The following is a 19753-nucleotide window of genomic DNA, read 5'->3' as shown; positions in this document are numbered from 1 at the left end:
AATGACTTTCTCACGGACTGTGCTTTTGGTGTCACATCGAAGAACTCTCCGCCCAGGTCAGGTTCCAGGGGGTGGATGCCATGCTGCCTTCTCCATTGGGCCTCTGGCCTGGGCGCTCGTCACGGCCGACTCCAACACGGGTGGGCCGGAAGCTGGCTGGCGGGCTCCGCGCGGACGGCCCCTGCGTGTCACTCACTCATTCCCACAGAGCAGCCCCCCCACGCCCGGGATTCACCGATCAGGGTCAAAACTGAGAGAATCAGAAAACACGAGGCTACGGGAGCACGTCTGTAGCCATCACGCCCACGGGCCTCTGCGTCGCGCACCCTTGGGGGAAGGACGGGCGGAGAGCTGTCTCATCGCGTCTCGTGCTGAGGACCCGCCCCCAGGCCTCCAGCACCCCGGCCAGAGTGCGCAGACCTCCCTGCACTGGGCGCAGGGCACGGACACGGTGGGGCGTGAGACAACAGGACGTGGGGTGGGGTGTGCCGTGGAACCAGCACCCTGAGACCCACAGGGAGACGCTCCAAACGCAGCAGTGACGTCGAGACGCGTCGGGGCGACTCTGCAGCCTCTCACCCACGTGTAGGACTCGGCTCCCAGCGCCGCCCCCACCCCCACTGGTTAACCCTCAGGGGACTCAGGCAGGGCCACGGGCACCCGCTTCACCGACGACAGGACCGAGGCGCTGGGTCAGGAACCTGCCACATAGCCAGGTGCATGGCTCCTCAGCGCCGTGCGGGGCCACCAGGCGGGAACCACCCAGGAAGGGAACCGCGCAGCGAGCCCAGGCCAGCGGGGGTGGCTGTCAGGGGGCGGGGGTGGCTGTCAGGGGGTGGGGGTGGCTGTCAGGGGGCGGGGGTGGCTGTCAGGGGGCGGCAGCGAGAGGCCGGCAGCAGCGAGAGGGCTGGTGCTGCGGCCACGGGGCAGCGGGATTGGCTCGGCGCCTTCAACTGCTGACGGTCTCAGGCCTTCTGCGGTCTCTCAGGCTGAGACAAATGTCTGTATCTGGTTTTCAAAAGAGCGAGAGCGAGAGCGAGAGAGGGAGAGAGAAAGAGAGAGAGAGAGAGAGAGGGATAGAAAGGCAGTGCAGGCCCCGAGCCGCGCCCCTCGGCAGGTTTCCGGAAGGTGTGCGGATCCTGCGAACTCCCAGCTGCCGGCCACGCTTCTCAAAGCCGGTGACGGGCGCCCCTGGCCCCTCCACCCTCCTGCCGCCAGGAAGCAGCAGAGGCTTCACCTTAGACCCCGACACACGGCAACGCCACCCACACTCAACCCTAAAAAGGCATTAACCAAACAGAGACCCCTGGGCTTCCGGGGAGGCGCTGAGTCCGGCCGCTGGCGTCCAAGAGGCCCGAGGCTGGCGGCCGCTGGTCCAGAGGGAAGCCCGCGAGCCAGGGGCCGTGACGTGTGGCCGTGGACCCTGGCCCTTGGCTGTTCTCTCCCGTCCCCACTCTGCGCGGGGAACGGGTGTGGGAGTGACTGAGAGGACGGCCACGGCGGCTTAGCCGGCCCCGCTTCCCCCGTCACTCGGGCTGACAGTAGCGCTGCCCCGTGTGGCCCCGATGACCCGTTTGGTGCACCTCCCCTCGCACCCGGACGATGCCCGGCCACAGGACGCGCCGCGCCAGCCCACGCCTCCCCAGGCACAGCCGGGCGCACAGAGCTGGGAGCCGTCTCCAGGCGCGTGCTGGCGTCTCCTCCGGGGCAGCGTGCTCTTCACTCCAACCCACGCCCGTGACCGCGGCTACGCCGGGGACGCCACGCCACCGCGCGCAGGCCCATCAAGCACCCGCAGGACACTGTCCCTTTAAGTCCTCCCACCCCTCCCTCCAACCCGGCCACTTCCTTCTCCAGCAGCGTCTCTGGGAGCAAGTTTAGCTGCCGCCGCCCCACCCGCTCCAGGACGGCCAGGCCTCCGCCAGGGGCCAACGGCCGCCCAGCTCGCAGGGCTGTCAGCCCGGGGGCAGAGGGTGCCTCCGCACAACAGCTTTTTGGGGGGCACTGCAGATGGGAGCCTTCCTCGCCCCGGCCAGGGCGGCCTGGTCCCGGCACAGCCGTGACTCCTGCTGGGACAGCTGGTTGTTCTGGGTCCAGAACCACACAATTGACATGAAGTCACAAAGCCCAGCCTCACCCACCCGTCTCCTCCACCCCGGGCTCAGCGTGGGAGCCTTCCCCGAGGGCATCTGCAGCAGGTCACGCGGTCCCAGCCCAGCCCGCGGCTCCCTGCGCAGGCCCTCGCACCATCTCCCGCCCAGAGCTGCCCCCAGGCTGGGACAGGGTCAGAGGGGCTGTCCAAGGGCCCCTCCTGCCCACAGGTCCTGAGGTCACGGTTAGGGCTGGGGTGGGTGCGGGTCCTAAGGAAGCCGTGAGGGGGCGGGACCCGAGGCCCACGCAGGAAAGGGGGCGTTTCGCTGAGTGCTTCCCGGGGACAGGAAGGGGTGACAGAGCACCCCGCGGCCCTGGGCCTGTCCCGGATCATCGCTTCTCCACGCTCCAGCCCCCACGCACCCGTCCACTTCACGCACGCCTGGGTCCCTGCTCCGCGGGCCTGGGTTTGCTGACAGCCGCTTTGTGAACAGCTGCCCACAGGCTACGGAATAAGGTGTCAGCACGAGCTCGGTGAGCGACAGCGACGAAAACACTGCCTCCCGCCGGACAGGCCGGGGCCCTCGCTCTGCAGACGCTTCCATTCCGCTCCCCGCCCCGCTCACCGTGCCATCTGTCATGCCCACGGGACAGGACGATGGAGACAGCGGCCGTGTCCAGCTGCCCAGCCACCCACAACACCACACGCCACGCTCCCCCTCCTCCCCACGGCGGCCGCCACCCTACCACCAGCCGAGCCGCGCGGAGCAGTACGAAGCCAGCGCTCTTGGGGGGGGGGGGGGTTGGGGAGCTGGCTGGACACGGTCCGTGCAGGAGGCACCACGGGGCCTCGCAGTGCCAGCTGGACACGCCCCCGCCGGGTTCCTGAAAGATCGCGGGCAGTCAGCACAGACCACGCGCCAGCAGCAGCCTCTCCGTGGAGGTCCCGCCAGGTTGCGCCACGCGCCTGGCACGCATTATCACGTTTACCCAAATCTCGTGCGTCACTCCCGTGTCCCCGGCTTGGGAGGTGACCTGCCTGAGGCCAAGAGAGCCGTGCGACCCCCCCCCCCCCGTGGACGGACCCGCAAAGGCCACACGCCAGGGGTCGGCACCAGAACGGCAATCCATCCCGAGGTGGCCTGGCTGCCAGGGGAGCCTAACCCGCCCCCTCGCCGGGGAGAGCCAGGCCGAGGTCAGAGTGCTCCTCGCTGGCCGCTCCCCATTACCCCATCCTCCCCCTCTCGAGGCACAAAGGGCAGGAGCGCTCCGAGCTCTTCCCTCTGCCAGGGCCTGAGTCATGGAGCGCTGCGGCGGGCGCAGGGGAGACCGGCCCAGACGCTGCTCATAAAGGGCGCTTGTGCTCAGGGCTCCGCCGCCACCGCCGACCTGAGCTCCGTGGAGGGAGGGACGCAGGCGGCCCGAGGCCCCCGCCCCTCCTCCCACATCGCTGACGGGCTCTGCTGTGGAGGGAGGGGCTCAGGGCAGACACCTGCTCCAGGCGGGGGGGGGGGGGGGGGGCACCCGTGCCAGGCGAGGCCCCGGAGAAGCTCGCGCCCCACGCCCAGGAGGAGCAGGGGAGCGGGAAGGAACCCGAGAGCGGCCTGCTGTTGGCCGCCCCAGGGGGTTTGTTGGCGTCTCTGGCGGAGAAGCGGGCCACCCACAGGGATGCCTACCTCTGGCCTGGTCAGCGTCTGAGTCACGGCCGCCTCCGGGCACGCCCCACGTCCCGCTGCCCCGTGCGGTCCTCGGGTGGGAGGAGCCCGCACTCACGCACACAGAGCCGACTCCGGTCTAGATGCCGCGCTGCGTGGGCCGCGGCTCCCAGGACAGCAGCACAGGCCCGGAGGCGCGCTGCCGTCACCCTGGACGCACCAGGACCTCGGGGGCCTCACCCACGCTCTGCTTCACCGGAGCGACCACAGGCGTCCACCGGCCTCCAACGCCCGAGCCACGCAGGCGAGCCGGGCCCTCCGCGCCCAGACCCGCGCGGGACGCAGCTCCAGGCGGGCAGAGCCTGCGAGATGACTGAGACCGACTGGCCAAGCCACTGGCCATCCAACCTCCGTCCAACCTCCGTCACCAGACGGATGCCGCCGCTCCCTTCTCCGCAGCGGGACGGGCGTGAAGCACTCCCGGCAGCTTTCCCCCTCAGGACTGGAGCTGGCAGAGGGGACGCGGGCCCGGGGCCCTGTGGGCACAGTGTCCCCCGAGGCGCTGCTGGTGGAGCACCCGTGAGGGCTCAGAACCCAGCCGGCTGCCCGGGGAGCCGCCCAAGAGCCACACAGGGTGTGTCCCGGAGCAGAGCCACGGAAACGTAAGCCACCCGGACAAAGAGGACGTTTGAAAGGTGTCAATAAACTGCTTCTCAAAGCACCACATTTCCCGCCGTCTCAATGGAGCTTCTGCTGGATGTTTCCAAATCTGTGTCTGAAGCTCGCTACTCTCCAGGCAAGAACACTCCCGCCTCCCTCCCTCTCCCCCAGACCCCGAAACAGCCTGCTCTGCCCCCCCCCCCCAGGGCTTCCTCAGAGGCCACTCGGGAAGCCACCTGGGGCTAAAGGCAGGCGCCTCGGCCACACGCTGTACGTGGCTTCCCCTGTGGCTTTGCGCTGACCCCCCAGGCTCTCAGCACCGTCAGCCTGTGGCAGGAGGGAGCCTGACCACGTGTCCAGTCATGAAGAGTGAGACTCCTAGCGCAGTCCCATGGCTGCACCCACCCAACCAGAGCAGGAGACGTGGCCTGGCTGGGTGGCCGCACTCAGCCCCAGGACCATGCGCAAAGGGGAGACGACGTGGGAGTGCCGTGAGCTGGTCCATCGTTGCTGTTTCAAGGGACCTGGCATATATGGCATACTGTTCTTAATATGTTTGCTCACCTTCTTGGCACTATGTGTTTTAACCAAGGTCACCTCTCTGAGAAAGGTTGTTTCCCCAGGTAGGGATTTTCCCCTGAAGTTAGGGAGGGAATAAAACCCCTTAACTAAGTGCCAGGCGGGTAATTAATCACTTTAACTATGAACAATCATGCTTAAGCTACATAATCTTTACTCCCTGGAATGGAGATAAGAAACGCCCTAACCTTTGGAATAGAGATTGATAGGATTGGAATCAACTGGTATAAATACAGATGTAACAAGACAACAGAACCTAGACACAGAACCTACATAGAACCTAGAGACAGAAGAACTTTGCTGGAGAGAACATGGCAAAAGATCCTGGACAGAAACTGGCCACAGAACCTAGAGACAGAACCTGACTACAGAAATTGGCAAGAGAACCTGACTAGAACCTGGTGACTGAACCTGGCTGGAGAACCTGGACAGAACCTGGCTGGAGAACCTAGCGAGGGAACATGGCTACAGAACCTGGCTGGAGAACCTGGAGAACCTAGCAAGAGAACATGGACACAGAACCTGGCTGGAGATCCTAACCAGAACTTCGCTGGAGATCCTGGCTAGAGATCCTGGCTAGGCTGCTGATCAACTGAACGCTGTCTCCGTGTCATTCCTTCTTCGCCGACTCCGTCTACACCTTTGGGGACCCCTGGACCTGCTGGGGTTGGACCCCAGCATGGGAGCACCAAGAGGCTGCTACGACCCTCTGTGGCCACTCACCTGCCAGCCGGCTGCCCTGCCCACAGCCCTCCCACTCGCTGCTCTCATCTCCTCACAGGATTCACGCGCTCAGGGACGTGCACACGCGCATACCGCACCCCCGCCCATTCACGTATTTACAGTCTCCCTGGCAGACAGCTCCGCCGGGTGCAGACTTGTTTGTGTTTGCTTGCTGCTCTTTCCCAGGACTCGTAAGAGCGTCTGACACGTGGTGTCTGCTCCACAAATATGTGCTGAATGAATGAATTCCATAAAATTAAAGACACACACGCCGGGAGCACAGTTGCGAGGTGTCTCCATTAGCATACGTGATACTTCATTGAGTGTCTGTAAGTATCTCCTTACTCAACAGAGAGTGAGACTCACAAAACCCCGTGTGCTCCCAGGGGCTCCCCTCAGGACCCCATCACCCCGGGCAGCGCTGCAGCACGTCCAGCAGCCTCCGGGAGGGTGGCCACGTGACCTGGCTCCGGCGATGAGCTGTGCCAGGCCTGCCGGCGGGTGCTCCAGGCCACCGGGCCGTCGCCCTAGAAGGAAGGGATGACTCTTCCCCGCACCTCCTGTCTGGGGTGCACTCCGCACCGCCTGTGGCAGGAGCCAGGCCCCGGGCCCTGGGAGGTCACCCACCCTGTCGCCTGGGCTGGTGGGCTCTGAGCTTCTCACACGGGAAACGGTCCCAGGCTTTGGGTCACATGCAACCCTCTGTGACCGCCTCACGGCACCTCTCCCCCAGCACACGTCCCACCTGCCGCCAGCAGCAGCCCTGCTCTTTCCAAGTAGGAGTCTGGAAAGTTCCCGACTGCACCCATGAAACATCGATGAAGGCACTGCCCTCACCGCCCTGCCTGGGGGGCCGCCTGTCTCCTCTAGTCCACACCGTGGACGGTGGCAACCGAAGAAGCAGTCCTCATGGAGAAAAGAGGGTTCCCGCTGAAGCCAGGCGGCCTGGCTGAGACTCAGGGCGAGGAGGCAGCTGGACTGGTAACGGCCCTCAGGACCTCAGAAAACTCCTACGTCCCCCACAGCCCAGGACACAGCTGTCCTTCGCCAGGCCGGCTGCTACTTCCGGTCTTACCCCTAGTCAACCAGCTACCCCCCACTTCCCAGCAGCCGAAGGAGACAGGCAGCAGAGGGGCCTCCTTCCTAGAAGCACTGGGACCCGCACGAAGGGCATCTAGCCCAGCCCCCAGTGTCTCGAAAGTTTGGGGAGAGTTTTTGGAAACCCGATGAAAACAATAGCAGCAAAAGCACAGACGCGCTTCCCAGGCAGCGAGGCTAACCCGCGCCCGGCTGCTGGGAGAGCAGGGCTGTGTCCTGAGGCACTGGAGCTGCACGCAGCGAGGCAGGTGCCTCAGGAATGCCAAGGGGCATGTGGGCACTCCCCCGCCGGAGCCGCCCTAGGAGGCTCGCCACGCCGAGCGCACGCGGTGTGCAGCCCCGACAAAGCCCACGTGCACGGGGCGAGGGTGGGAGGAGGGTCAGGCCCGGGAGGCGCAGGCAGTGGCCAGTGCTCCGACGCCCCGAAGGCACAGGGGCAGCGCCTTAGGGGCGTGGCCACCCCCCAGGCCCCTTCCGTAGTTAGCACACCGCTCAGTCAGCAGCAGGCCCATCCTGGGGCTGCCCACCCCTCGGGTCCTAAGGAGGCAGCAGCCACCGCCCATGATGGGCACCTCTCCACGCCGACAACGCAGCCCGCACGGCCGCCTTCCCCACACTCTGGGAATGTCACAGCCTCGATTCCCGTGACACGGCAGGGAAATCACTAAGGCAGCATCGCCGGACTTGCAGAAATGGAGACACACTGTGCTCGCAACAGAAACGTCCTCTCCGTGGCGGCTCCGGCTGCAAAGCCCCAGGATGAAGCCTCAAGAAAGCGCAGGCCGCCACCTGGACGTGAAGCTGGAGGATGGAAAACGGGCCCGTGAACATCCGAGCGGCGTGAAGCCAGCGGCGGAGGCGCACGGGGGCCTCGTCTCCCCGCACCTGAGCAACAGCCCTGGTGCCACCGGCAACGGGAGGGCAAGTGAGGGCCTACCAGGCGAGCTCCAGGGTCACTGTCCAGCCCCGACCCACAGGGCCGTGTTGCTCCTGGAGCGGTGGGCCTGGAGAGCAGGATGGAGAGCAGGCACCGTTCCACCGCCCAGTCAGCTCGGCACCTGTGTCTCCCAGCTGCTCACCGGTCCATTAATGAGGATGACGATGCCCTAGCCCAGTGGTCAGCAAACTCATTAGTCAACAGAGCCAAACATCAACAGGACAACGACTGAAATTTCTTTTGAGAGCCACATTTTTTAAACTTAAACCAGTGATGGTGAACCTTTTGAGCTTGGCGTGTCAGCATTTTGAAAAGCCCTAACTTAACTCTGGTGCCGTGTCACATATAGAAATTTTTTGATATTTGCAACCATAGTAAAACGAAGACTTACATTTTTTATATTTATTTTATATATTTAAATGCCATTTAACGAAGAAAAATCAACCAAAAAAATGAGTTCGCATGTCACCTCTAACATGCGTGCCATAGGTTTGCCATCACTGACTTAAACTATATAAGTAGGTACATTGTTATTAACTTAATTAGGGTCCTCCTAAGCTGGCCTTTGCTAAAAACGTCCTCAATCTGATTGAGGTACGTTCGCTGAGGTCGACCCCTTCCAACTCTCTCATCCACACTTGTATACTTGTTTCGTCTATCTCCTTTCGTTCATCCTCTCTATATGTCCAAACTATCTCAACATACCTTTCTCAATCCTTGATACTACATCTTCTTTCACTCCACAACATTCCCTAAAATTAACTTAATTAACTTTACTTAAAGTTTTAAGTCTTAGTTAAAACCTATAGTTAGAACCACTTCTTCAAAATAGACTTGCCCAGGCCGAAAACCGACTTCTGCGCATGGGCCACGAAGTTTCAATCGCACTGTACGTGCGTGCCCGCACGTGGTATTTTGTGGAAGAGCCACACTCAAGGGACCAAAGAGCTGCAGTTTGCCGACCACTGCCCTAGACAAGTGGTCGCCAACCGGTGGTCCGCGAGGTCCGGAAGGTTGGCGACTGCTGCCCTAGACAACAAGCAAAGAGCTGTGCAAACATGGAGCATGAAACATGAGGTCCAGTCTCCAAACCACTTCTGCCTGCGTCCAAGCTCTCAGCGTCCGGCCCGCGCCTCCCTCAGTGCACCCTGCGGTCATCTCTGGAAACGCTGCAGATCGGATCTGTCAGCTGGTGCTTCACCACCTCCGTGGCTCGCTCTCATAATTCCAATCGCCTGGCATGGTGTGCGCGGCCCAGTGCGCCCTGCCACACCCCCGCGGCTGCACACCGCCCCGGGTGGCACAGGGACGGAGGGTTCCCAGGCCTCGCCACCCGTGCTGTCACAGTGAGCCCTGCCACGCTGGCTGCCCTGCGGTGCCCTCCTGCTCCTGCTGCTGTGTGGCCTTGTGTTGCCGCTGCCACGGCAACCACAGGGGGAGCCAGACCCCAGGTGACGAGTCCAGGGGAGCCCGAGGAGCAGGAGACGCAGTCCCCAGCGCAAAACGCTCCCACCACCTCCACACTGGGCCTGGTCAGTGCCGCGCCCCCGGTCCCTCCGGGAGCTAAACCGGTCTGAGGGGGAGGCCGCTGCGTGTGAGAGCGTGCCATGGGTGCGTGGCCTCTGTGCGCCGGCCCGCCTCTCCGCAGCACCCACATTTCCCGCTCAGGTTCATACCTCCATGACTTTAAGGGACGAGGAGGACAGGCGTCTCAAAAGGCTCAGGCTTAAAGTGAAGGGGAAGAAGCTGAATAGAACCCGCCGCAAGGAGCAGGTGAGCTGCCCAGTGGTGGATCCCAGCAGCGCGTCCCGGGAGCTCCAGGCCCTACACTGTCCGCGGGGCACGTCCCAGGGGCATCACCCCCTCCCCCCCAGACCTGAACCCCGAGCTCCAAGTTACCGTCTCTCACCCTTCGGGGCCCTCCCTGCCTACAGACCTGGCTGAGCCAAAGTCATCTGCTCCCCCGACACCGAGACAGCGCGGCCGCCTGCCGTGTGCGGGGGTGAGCTGTGTGCCGCCTGCCGTGTGCGGGGTGAGCTGTGCACCGCCTGCCGTGTGTGGGGGTGAGCTGTGTGCCACCTGCCGTGTGTGGGGTGAGCTGTGTGCCACCTGCCGTGTGCGGGGTGAGCTGTGTGCCACCTGCCGTGTGCGGGATGAGCTGTGCGGCCGCCTGCCGTGTGCGGGGTGAGCTGTGCGGCCGCCTGCCGTGTGCGGGGTGAGCTGTGCACCGCCTGCCGTGTGTGGGGGTGAGCTGTGTGCCACCTGCCGTGTGTGGGGTGAGCTGTGTGCCACCTGCCGTGTGCGGGGTGAGCTGTGCGCCACCTGCCGTGTGCGGGATGAGCTGTGCGGCCGCCTGCCGTGTGCGGGGTGAGCTGTGCGGCCGCCTGCCGTGTGTGGGGGTGAGCTGTGCACCGCCTGCCGTGTGTGGGGGTGAGCTGTGCACCGCCTACCGTGTGCGGGGTGAGCTGTGCGGCCGCCTGCCGTGTGTGTGGGTGAGCTGTGCACCGCCTGCCGTGTGTGGGGGTGAGCTGTGCGCCGCCTGCCGTGTGTGGGGGTGAGCTGTGCGCTGCCTGCCGTGTGTGGGGTGAGCTGTGCGGCCGCCTGCCGTGTGCGGGGTGAGCTGTGCGGCCGCCTGCCGTGTGTGGGGTGAGCTGTGCGGCCGCCTGCCGTGTGTGGGGTGAGCTGTGTGCCGCCTGCCGTGTGCGGGGTGAGCTGTGTGCCACCTGCCGTGTGCGGGGTGAGCTGTGTGCCGCCTGCCGTGTGCGGGGTGAGCTGTGTGCCACCTGCCGTGTGCGGGGTGAGCTGTGCGGCCGCCTGCCGTGTGCGGGGTGAGCTGTAGGGTGAAAGTGGCCTCCGCCTGCCTGTGCCTGTGCAGAGTCCAAGGGCATCGCCCCGAGGTCACCACCTGCGGGGAACCCCCGCGGCCGGCTCACTCACCAGCTGGAACTCGCTCCTGCGGCGGAAGGCCTCCCGGATGCCTGAGTCCCCCCAGAGGGCGCTCAGGGCGGGCACGTAGAGCTGGAAGGTGGCGGGCTCCACGGGCAGCCCCGCCTTGTTCTCGAAGGCCATGAGGAACATGCCGTGCTTCTCGTTCTCCGAGTGCTGCCACGGGATGCCCAGCTTGTCCCGCGCGTCCACGAGGACCTTGGAGCCCTGGGGGCAGAGGAAAGGGTGAGTGAGCTGCAGAGGCCGGACCACGCGGAGCTGCCGGCAGCGACTGCGACAGCAGGACACCCCGCTGTCCGCCGTGCCACCCTCACGGCCCTCACGGCCCTCACGGCCCTCGGCTGTCCGGTCAGGCGCGGATGAGTACTCCTGGGACACGACTGCGCCATGCGGTTACGCACCGGGCGGCAGCGTGCCCTTTGCTGCCCTCACCGGGGAGGTCCTGGGAGCACACGCCTGGGGGGAGACCTGGCCACCCTGAGCACAGCCAGCACTGAACGGCCACGGCAGGAGGCGGCAGTGGGGGAACCACTCCAGCACCACCAAACCCAGACCCACCGAACCCGCCTCAGCGGACGAGACGCCGCACCACACCCCGTTCCCGCCGTCCAGCTCCCGGTGTGTAGCTGGCGGTTTCCCGACAAAGCTCCCCTCCTCCACGGGCAGAAGGGGCAGTGCCACCTCCGCGTGGCCCGCCCGACCTGCTGGGTGGATGAGGGAGGGGACCGAGCCTCTCCCCGGCTGCTCAGTGCGGGAGGGGAGGGCAGCGGGGCGGGGGGGGGCGGGGGGGCGCTCCTCTGCCAGGCGACGTGCCCTCCCCACGCACCAGAGGGAGGGCGGGCTGGCTGGGACCCTCACCGAAGCAGCGCGTCAGGCCCGTCGAGAGCCAACAGGACAGAGAGGTGCTCAGCTCTCCTTCCTCTGCCCACACCCCTGGGGCCTTCCATCTCCCCGCTTTCTCTGACGACATCTCGACAGACCCCCCTGCCCAGAACCGAGAGGGATGCCTGCTGTGGCCATGCCTGCACAGCCAGGTGCGCGCAGCGGGCAGGGCGCTCCACCTTGGGCCCTCGGAGAAGGGCAGTTGCTCAGGACCTCAGCGCCCCGCCCCCTGCCCTGCCACACGACGCCCTGCCCCACAGCTCACAGCACGCGGCCAGACCACGAGGCGCCTCCACACGCAGAGGGTTAGCCTCCCAGGGTGCCCGGCCTCAGTCACACGTGACCCGGAACCGCTGCTCCCAGGGCCGCTCGTGGGTTCACGTCGGGGATGAAGGCGGGAGCCACAGCGACGCGGAAGGCGGGGCCCTTCTGCACGCTGCCCCACCCTGAATGCCCTTCCTTTCTCAGTCTCATCTGGAGGGCGAGGATAATCCTTTTAGATTATCCGCGCAGAGCCCGAGCATCCTCACTGCCCCAGTGTTTCCTGCGGGCGTCTGCTCACACTTCGCCCGCGCTCCCGGGTCAGCGAGAGCCTGGCCCCTGGGGTGTCTCACGCACTGGCCGCGTGCGGAGCGGACAGTCCTACCGTCGCCATCACTGCATAGAGCGCCACCACGTGCGGAGACCACACAGCAGGCACGACAGAAAGACACCTGCCCCGCCATCTTCCAGCAGAAGACCCATTTCCCACACGAAAGCCCCGAGTTCCCCAGCCACACACTCACAGGACAGAGAGATGACGGCGAAGACGCCGACCGAGGCCCTGCTACCAGCTCCGAGGTGACGGCAGTGGAAGTGCTGAGTGTGGTTCCCATAACTGCGTGGCACCCAGTCGCCCAAACACACCCAGTGCAGCCTAAGCGGCTGACCTCACCTCGCTGCCATGTAACACTGACCTGCTCAGAGAACACATTTCTAAGACAATCTGTAAATCCAGGATTTAAACTCCAAAGAACAGATTCTCTGTCTGCTGGGGATGTAGATGTGGGGGGTTTTTTGGTTTTACCGGACGAACACCAAAAACGGCAAACCCTGTTATCTCATCCCCAAACACGTTTTGTGAGTTTCACTCCTAATCAAACCACCTTTTCAGACCAGCCGTTCCTCACTAGGCTCCCTCGGAAAGTGCTGCGGCGGGCATGTGGCGTGCGGGCGCCGCGGCGGGCATGTGGCGTGCGGGCGCCTGACGCCTTTCCTAGAGCCTGAAGGGAAACCAGGAAGGGTCCGCGGTGTGTTCACCGCCGACAGCAGCGCCTGCGCTTGGAGAGCGGGTTTTGCTTGAGACCCGAGGCTGGTTGCGGGCCTCTGGCCACCGCCCAGATGGAGATGTGCGACAGGGATGTAAACAGGACGGTCCTGGGAGCCGGGAGTTGGCAAGGCGGAGGCGCCTCTTCAGTGCCTGACCCCACGGGAGGCACCTTCCAATGTAGAGGCCGCACGAAACGCGATAAAGGAGAGCAGCCCGCGGGCAAAGGGTCCCCAGAGCTCGATGGCAGGGCTGCTGGCCTCCTGGTGCAGCCCCCGCCCCCCATTCCTCTCGGGAACGCCTCGTTCTGATGGGCCGGCTGCCCCTCACCAGTCCCTCCTCTGGGAGCCGTCCACCTGCTCAGCCAGCTTCCCAGGCGCCCAGCAGCGGAGCGGAGCCCCTTCCTGGGAACGGCCGCTTCACCCCTCAGGCGTGGGCCTGGGCACGTCACGGACACGCCGTCTCCCGCAGGCCTTTTGGTTCTGACCACGGCGTCCAGCGGGCAGATGCAGGGCCCCCAAAGGCTGTTTGAGATGCCCTAGCCACACGGCACCGCCCGCAGCTGCGCCCGCCCCGGAACAGGCCTGCCCAGAGCCCAGCAGCCACGGGCTCACGCCCCCTCGGGACACGTGGGGGGCAGTGCTGTGCCCACTTCACAGAGGAGACGGGCGCAGCTCAGGATCAGGGAGGCCAATGCGAGTGCTTGTTTTAACCCATATTCTTCCTGCACCTCGACGGGTGTGTCGGGGTGACGGGCAGGGGCAGGAGGGTGGCACGGACTTCAGAGGCAGATCTGCACTGACCTGGGCGGACCCGGCATTTCTGGTTCTCTCTAGATGCTTGTTAAAAAGTTAACTAGACCTAGAAGCAGGGACATGCTGAGCGCCTGGCGAACTCAGAGGAGATGTGATGAGTTCAGACCCGACTTCACAAACAGGGAACGCCTTCACTCACACCCGGTCACAGCAGCGTGGCCGAGACCCCTGCCACCGGGCTGTGGGCAGCGGGACGCGGCCAGTCCGAACTGAGATGTGTTATAACACTCACTGCATTTCAAAGACTTCGCATGAAAAATAAATGGAAATACTTTAAAATTTTTAATACTGATTATGTGTTATAACAAAATTATAATATTTTGGATATTTTGCATTATTAAAATACATCATTTTACTTATTTCTTTTACCTCTCTCAATGTGGGCAATTTAAAATGTGTTTTTTTAGTTGATTTGAGAGAGAGAGAGAAGGGTGAGGGATAGAGAGATAGAAAGAAACATCAATGAGACACAAACATCAACCGGCTGCCTCCTGCACACTCCCTACTGGGGATCGAACCAATAACCTCTTGGTTCCTGGGTTAACGCTCAGCCGCTGAGCCACGCCAGCCGGGCTGACTGTGGGCACCGTGTGTGTGAGGTTCACCTTACATTTCTGCTGGACCGCGTTGCTGTATGGGAACATTTCTTAAAATGAAGCCTGTTTCTTTCCGATTACAAAAATGTCATTTCTTACTGTAGAAAATAGAGGAAACAACTCCAGAGAAGCGAACTATCACTGCCTGGAAATAACTTTCGTTAACATCTTAGAACGTCCGTCCCGTTCCTTCGGTGACAGTCACGCAGTCTCCCTCCGCCAGGTTCCGGTGGACGGCACGGAGGCCCGCCGCTCAGGCCCCGCACGGTCATCACGGTGTTCCCGACGAAGCCGGTGCCGCACCATGACGCCGTGGCTGCTCTGGACCTACCCGCCTGCACTGCTCACTCCCTTCCCCTTCTCTCCTGGCCCAACCCCCGCCGACACTGTCAGCCTGCTTTCTGTTCTCAAAAATGTCTCTACCTAGAGATGACGTCTGAGATCTGAGAATGCCCTGGGTCTCGCTCCTGATGGAAATCTCTGTGTGACATTAACATTCCGCGTGGCTCAGGCTCTGGTCGGCCACCATCACGTCCCACCTGGATTCCTGCAACCTTCTCGCTGGTCTCCTCACGTCTGCTCTTGCCCCCTTCGGTCATTCTCAAACCAGCCACCATCGCATTCCTCTGCAAACCCCACCTGACTCCCTCTCATGAGGGTAGGAGCTCCGGTCCCCACAGAGGCTCGCTGCGCCCAGCCGTTGCCTCTGACCCCATGTCCAGCCTGCTGCCCCTGACCCTGTGCCCAGCCTGCTGCCCCTGACCCCATGTCCAGCCTGCTGCCCCTGACCCCGCCGCGCCCAGCCTGCTGCCCCTGACCCTGTGCCCAGCCTGCTGCCCCGACCCTGCGCCCAGCCTGCTGCCCCTGACCCCGCGCCCGGCCTGCTGCCCCTGACCCCGTGTCCAGCCTGCTGCCCCTGACCTGCTGCACCTGACCCCATGTCCAGCCTGCTGCCCCTGACCCCGCGCCCAGCCTGCTGCCCCTGACCCCGCGCCCAGCCTGCTGCCCCTGACCCCGTGTCCAGCCTGCTGCCCCTGACCCCGCACCCAGCCTGCTGCCCCTGACCCCGTGTCCAGCCTGCTGCCCCTGACCCCATGTCCAGCCTGCTGCCCCTGACCCCGCACCCAGCCTGCTGCCCCTGACCCCATGTCCAGCCTGCTGCCCCTGACCCCGTGCCCAGCCTGCTGCCCCTGACCCCGCGCCCAGCCTGCTGCCCCTGACCCCGCGTCCAGCCTGCTGCCCCTGACCCCGCGTCCTCCTTATCTCTTGCCTGCCCTGGGCCAGGGCCTCCCTGCATCTGCCTGGGCCTGGCCCTGCTGGCTCCTGGTGCCTGAAACCCGCTGCCCAGGATCCACATGACCCCCTCCCTCAGTCCACAGCCACTACGCGAAGGTCAGCCTCAGCGAGGCCCTGCGTGGCCACTGACCCCACATCGCAGCCCCCGCTGCCTGCTCCGGCCTCTGCTCTCGCTCAGCGCCGGGCCTGACGAGGCCTCTGCTCCACCCGCCGGGAAGGGAGGCTGCAAGGGAAGGGAGGCTGCGAGGGAAGGGAGGCTGCAAGGGAAGGGAGGCTGCGAGGGAAGGGAGGCTGCGAGGGAAGGGAGGCTGCGAGGGAAGGGAGGCTGTGAGGTGGCTCTGGGTTGCGCTTGTTCTCTCCACAGCCCCAGGCCTGCACGGTGCGTGATCTACTTGGTGACGAGGCTGCCTCGGTCTCGGGTCCCCCGTGGGCGGCCCAGGGACCACCCTTCCTTCCTGCCTCTCAGGTTGCGGCGAGGATTCCTGATGGCAGAGGTGGGACCATGACAGTCAGATCTGCCTGGCGCCAAGGCAGAGCCACAGGACGATGCCGCCCCCACTGTCATGTCCATGGCTCCTCGCCGGTAACCTGGCCACACGGGATCGTTAGTAAGGCTGAGAGTTAACGCTGGTCTGTGCTTTATTTGAAATCAACTGCACTGTACTGGGTTAGGAAATCCCTTTTAACACCCCTGTGCGCTCGCTTCGCAGCACGTCTACTAAAGCTGGAACCATATCAGCATGGCCCCTGCACAGGGATGACATGCAAATCCGTGATGCGTTCCATATTTAAAAACACACAAAACTCTCTCCTTTTCACGTACAAAGATAAGAGAAAAGCCTGTTTACAGGAAAAGCTCAACCACAGAAACAGCTCAGCTCACTGTGGTGAGTAAATTAAAGTGACAAAGCGACGGGCCAAGTTCACACAGAGCACCTGCCCCACGCGGGCAGCCCACAGCCCCGCTCACACCTTGTGGGGAGAAGCTCTGACAAAAGGGCCGCCCAGACGGAGGAGAGCTCCCGAACCGGCCGCCTCCCTGTTCAGGGACGCGGGGAACACACCACGCAGCTCCCGTAGCTCAGGATCCGGGCCATGATGGTCACAGGAATCACCATGAAACGCTGGTCCCAGACGGCAGGTGGCACCAGGTAACAAGAACACGGGGAAGCAGGGCCCCAGGTCCCTGCAGGGCGGGCAGCCTCGCAGGCAAAGAATCAGGAGGACGCCGTCCGGCACAGCCGCGGGAGGGGACCTCACCTCCAGCAGCAGATTAGACTCGGGAAGGAACGGACCAAGGACGCCCACACCCCAGCTCCTGGGCTGGGCCTGGGGGACGTGCTCCCGGGACTGGGCGGCAGCTTCACTCCAGACAGTCAGGCTCGGTCCCCCGGGCAGGGCTGACCTGGCTCACCCGCAGCTCTGGGGTCACGCGTGTGCAGGGCGGAGGGTGTTGCCAGGTCCGATGGGGGACACACTGGCTTTATTGCTCAGACGTGTGCTACGGCAGGAGCACTGCGGTAACTTCCACCAAACGGCTGCTGACTGCACAGCCCCATCCTGGCGCAGACAACGCTCCCCGGGAACCACCTTCTCCAGAAACCTTCTCCAGCCCTGGCCCGTGCTGCTCAATGGATAGAGCACCAGCCTCCGGATGCAGGGTCCCAGGTTCAATTCTGGTCAAGGGCACGTACCTTGGTTGCGGGCTCCAGCCCTAGTCAGGAACATGCAGGAGGCAACCAACTGACGTGTCTCTCTCACGTCGATGTTTCTCTCTGCCTCTCCCTCTCCCTCTCCCACTCCCTCTAAAAATCAATGAAAAATACCCTCAGGTGAGGATCAAAACAGAACAAAACAACACAACAACATCCTCTAAGTGAAAGGCTGTCAGTGCTCTGCTGCCGGATGCTCCGCCTTCTGCAGGCTCACGGAGCTTCGAGAAGATTCTCAGTCCCAGGCGTCCTACAGACGGGCTGGGAATCAAGTGAGCCCGCCACCCCGCAGAGAAGGCCTCCGTGCTGCCCAGCAGAAAGGTCGCGGCACGAGCCACCCCCAGCGCCCTCGGGAGTCTGCGCGCCAGTGTGGGTGGGGGATGGATGGTGCAGAATCAGGCCGCGTGCTCTGTGACCAGGACGATGCACAGAGGCTTCCGCGGCAAGCGAGCACTGGAAGCTGGGCCTGTGGCTCCTCCTCCCTCAGTGGCCCGGCCACCCTCCAGCCACCCGAGTCCCCGAGCCTCCCTCAGCGACAGTGAGAGGCCGGACCAATGCCCGGTGAGCCGTCTCCCCCCTGCCAAGTGCCAGCGGAGGCACCAGGTCAACCATCTTCCTGTGGAGACCTGACCTGCGTGTTCTTAAACCATGAAAATGCTTGGTTTAGGAGATGGTTAACGTTACAATTTGTTCTTCCAGACATTTTCCTCCGAACGTATTTATTCACACATCCAACCAATGCTGGATGCCCACCGCGTGCCGGTACCAGACCCGGCCTGAGGCTCACGGGCATGAGACCAAGGCTGACATTCCGGGCTGGGACCGAGTCAAATGTGGTGCCGGGACCAAGATCCCCAACACCAAGCCCTGCCCACACTGGCTCACGGATGTCAGCCGCACTCACTCCGCTCCCAGCCTGTGGGCACGCGTCTCACTGGAACCTGCGCGTCTCCCCTGCTCCTGGCGCTGCTCCGTGACGCTCTCCTTTGGCAGTTTTTGGGTTTCACGGGCCAGGTGTCACCGGATGGCACTGGCCGACCTCAACGCCGCTCCCGTCTGCGCAGCACCACAGTGCCCTGTGGCTTGGGGAGCCATGGCCGGGCACGGCCTCACCTCCAATCTCAGATCTCAGGAGTCCCTTCTCCAGCCCCAGGGGAGATGAAACACAGTGACCTGCAAAGGTGGCCAACAAACCCCTCACCCCGCCCAGGGTCTGTGCCCCTACCCAGGGCCCCACCGTGCGCCCCGCCCACGCACTCCCTGGACCCCAGGTGGGGCAGAGGTGAGAAGCAGCCATCTTCCAGGAGCACAGCGCCAGCCTCCACTGCGGCCCTGAGACGTCACCCGCGCCAGTGACCACCCCCCATGCATGGCCGTTTTGCTGGAAGGGCCAGCGCCTGGCCCGGCGGCCTCTCCCCTCATGTGCGACGCAGTTCCCCGGGGACGGGGACGCAGAGGCGAGAGGAGCTGCTGCTATAAAAAGGCTGCTTATCTCAGGAAGTCTCGCTGAGGACAGAGTGTACGCTGAGGACACGGCCCCGAGCTGAGGTGGGGGGAGTGCTGGGAGGGAGCAGGAAGGGGGGCACGGCAGAGAAGACAGGAGATCCCAGGGAGGTGGCCCTGCTCCTTTGGTCTCGGTCAGCTCACAGGAAACCTCTGCCGCTGAGAGGCACACAGTGTGCCGGGAGGCCCGCGTTCCCCCAGGACGGAACCGCCCGCCACCAGCGCCGGCGAAGGGGCGCAGCGGCATCACGGCGGGGCCGCAGCTCACGGGGGCCGCAGCTCACGGGGGCCGCAGCTCACAGGGCCCGCAGCTCACGGGGGCCGCAGCTCACAGGGGCCGCAGCTCACGGGGCCCGCAGCTCACGGGGGCCGCAGCTCACAGGGCCCGCAGCTCACAGGGCCCGCAGCTCACGGGGGCCGCAGCTCACAGGGGCCGCAGCTCACGGGGCCCGCAGCTCACGGGGGCCGCAGCTCACGGGGCCCGCAGCTCACGGGGGCCGCAGCTCACGGGGCCCGCAGCTCACGGGGCCCGCAGCTCACGGGGGCCGCAGCTCACGGGGGCTTATGCAGCTCACAGGGGCCGCAGCTCACGGGGGCTTATGCAGCTCACAGGGGCCGCAGCTCACGGGGCCCACAGCTCACGGGGGCCGCAGCTCACGGGGGCTTATGCAGCTCACAGGGCCCTGCGTTCCGGTCGGCTGGACGCACATGACCCGAGGAGACAGAGCTTTCGAAAGCTTCTGTAAACACCGAGCGGGCGCTCTGCTCACAGCTGGGACGGGCAGGCAGCGGTTCCGACGGAGAGGACAGGCCATGAGGCCCGAGAGGGACGGGCGCCTGCAGGTCTCCTCCAGGGTGAACCACGCGCTCAGAACGGAGCTGTGGCCTCGCTGCTCACTCCGCTTGCCGACGGTCACTGTCCTGCCCCCACATTTACTTACGCTTTTAAAAAAT

General features: G+C 64.1%; 1 protein-coding gene across 2 annotated transcripts in view; it reads right to left on the bottom strand.

Moving 5' to 3' along the window:
• Nucleotides 1-19753, bottom strand: part of GNA12 (G protein subunit alpha 12) — a 42327-nt gene that overhangs the window by 6255 nt on the left and 16319 nt on the right. Inside the window, exon 2 of one of the 2 annotated variants that reach the window (XM_081091714.1) lies at nucleotides 10681-10896. The exons of the other annotated variant lie outside the window; for it this stretch is intronic. Coding sequence (XP_080947840.1) covers nucleotides 10681-10896 — 216 coding nt within the window. The remainder of the gene's footprint in view (nucleotides 1-10680; nucleotides 10897-19753) is intronic. 2 annotated transcript variants of the gene reach the window in all.

This window comes from Myotis nattereri (assembly GCF_964212035.1).
Source record: "Myotis nattereri genome assembly, chromosome: 5".
NCBI classification, from domain to species: Eukaryota; Metazoa; Chordata; class Mammalia; order Chiroptera; family Vespertilionidae; genus Myotis; species Myotis nattereri.
The sequence above is the reverse complement of the archived record's forward strand: the minus strand, read 5'-3'. Positions and strand labels throughout refer to the sequence as shown.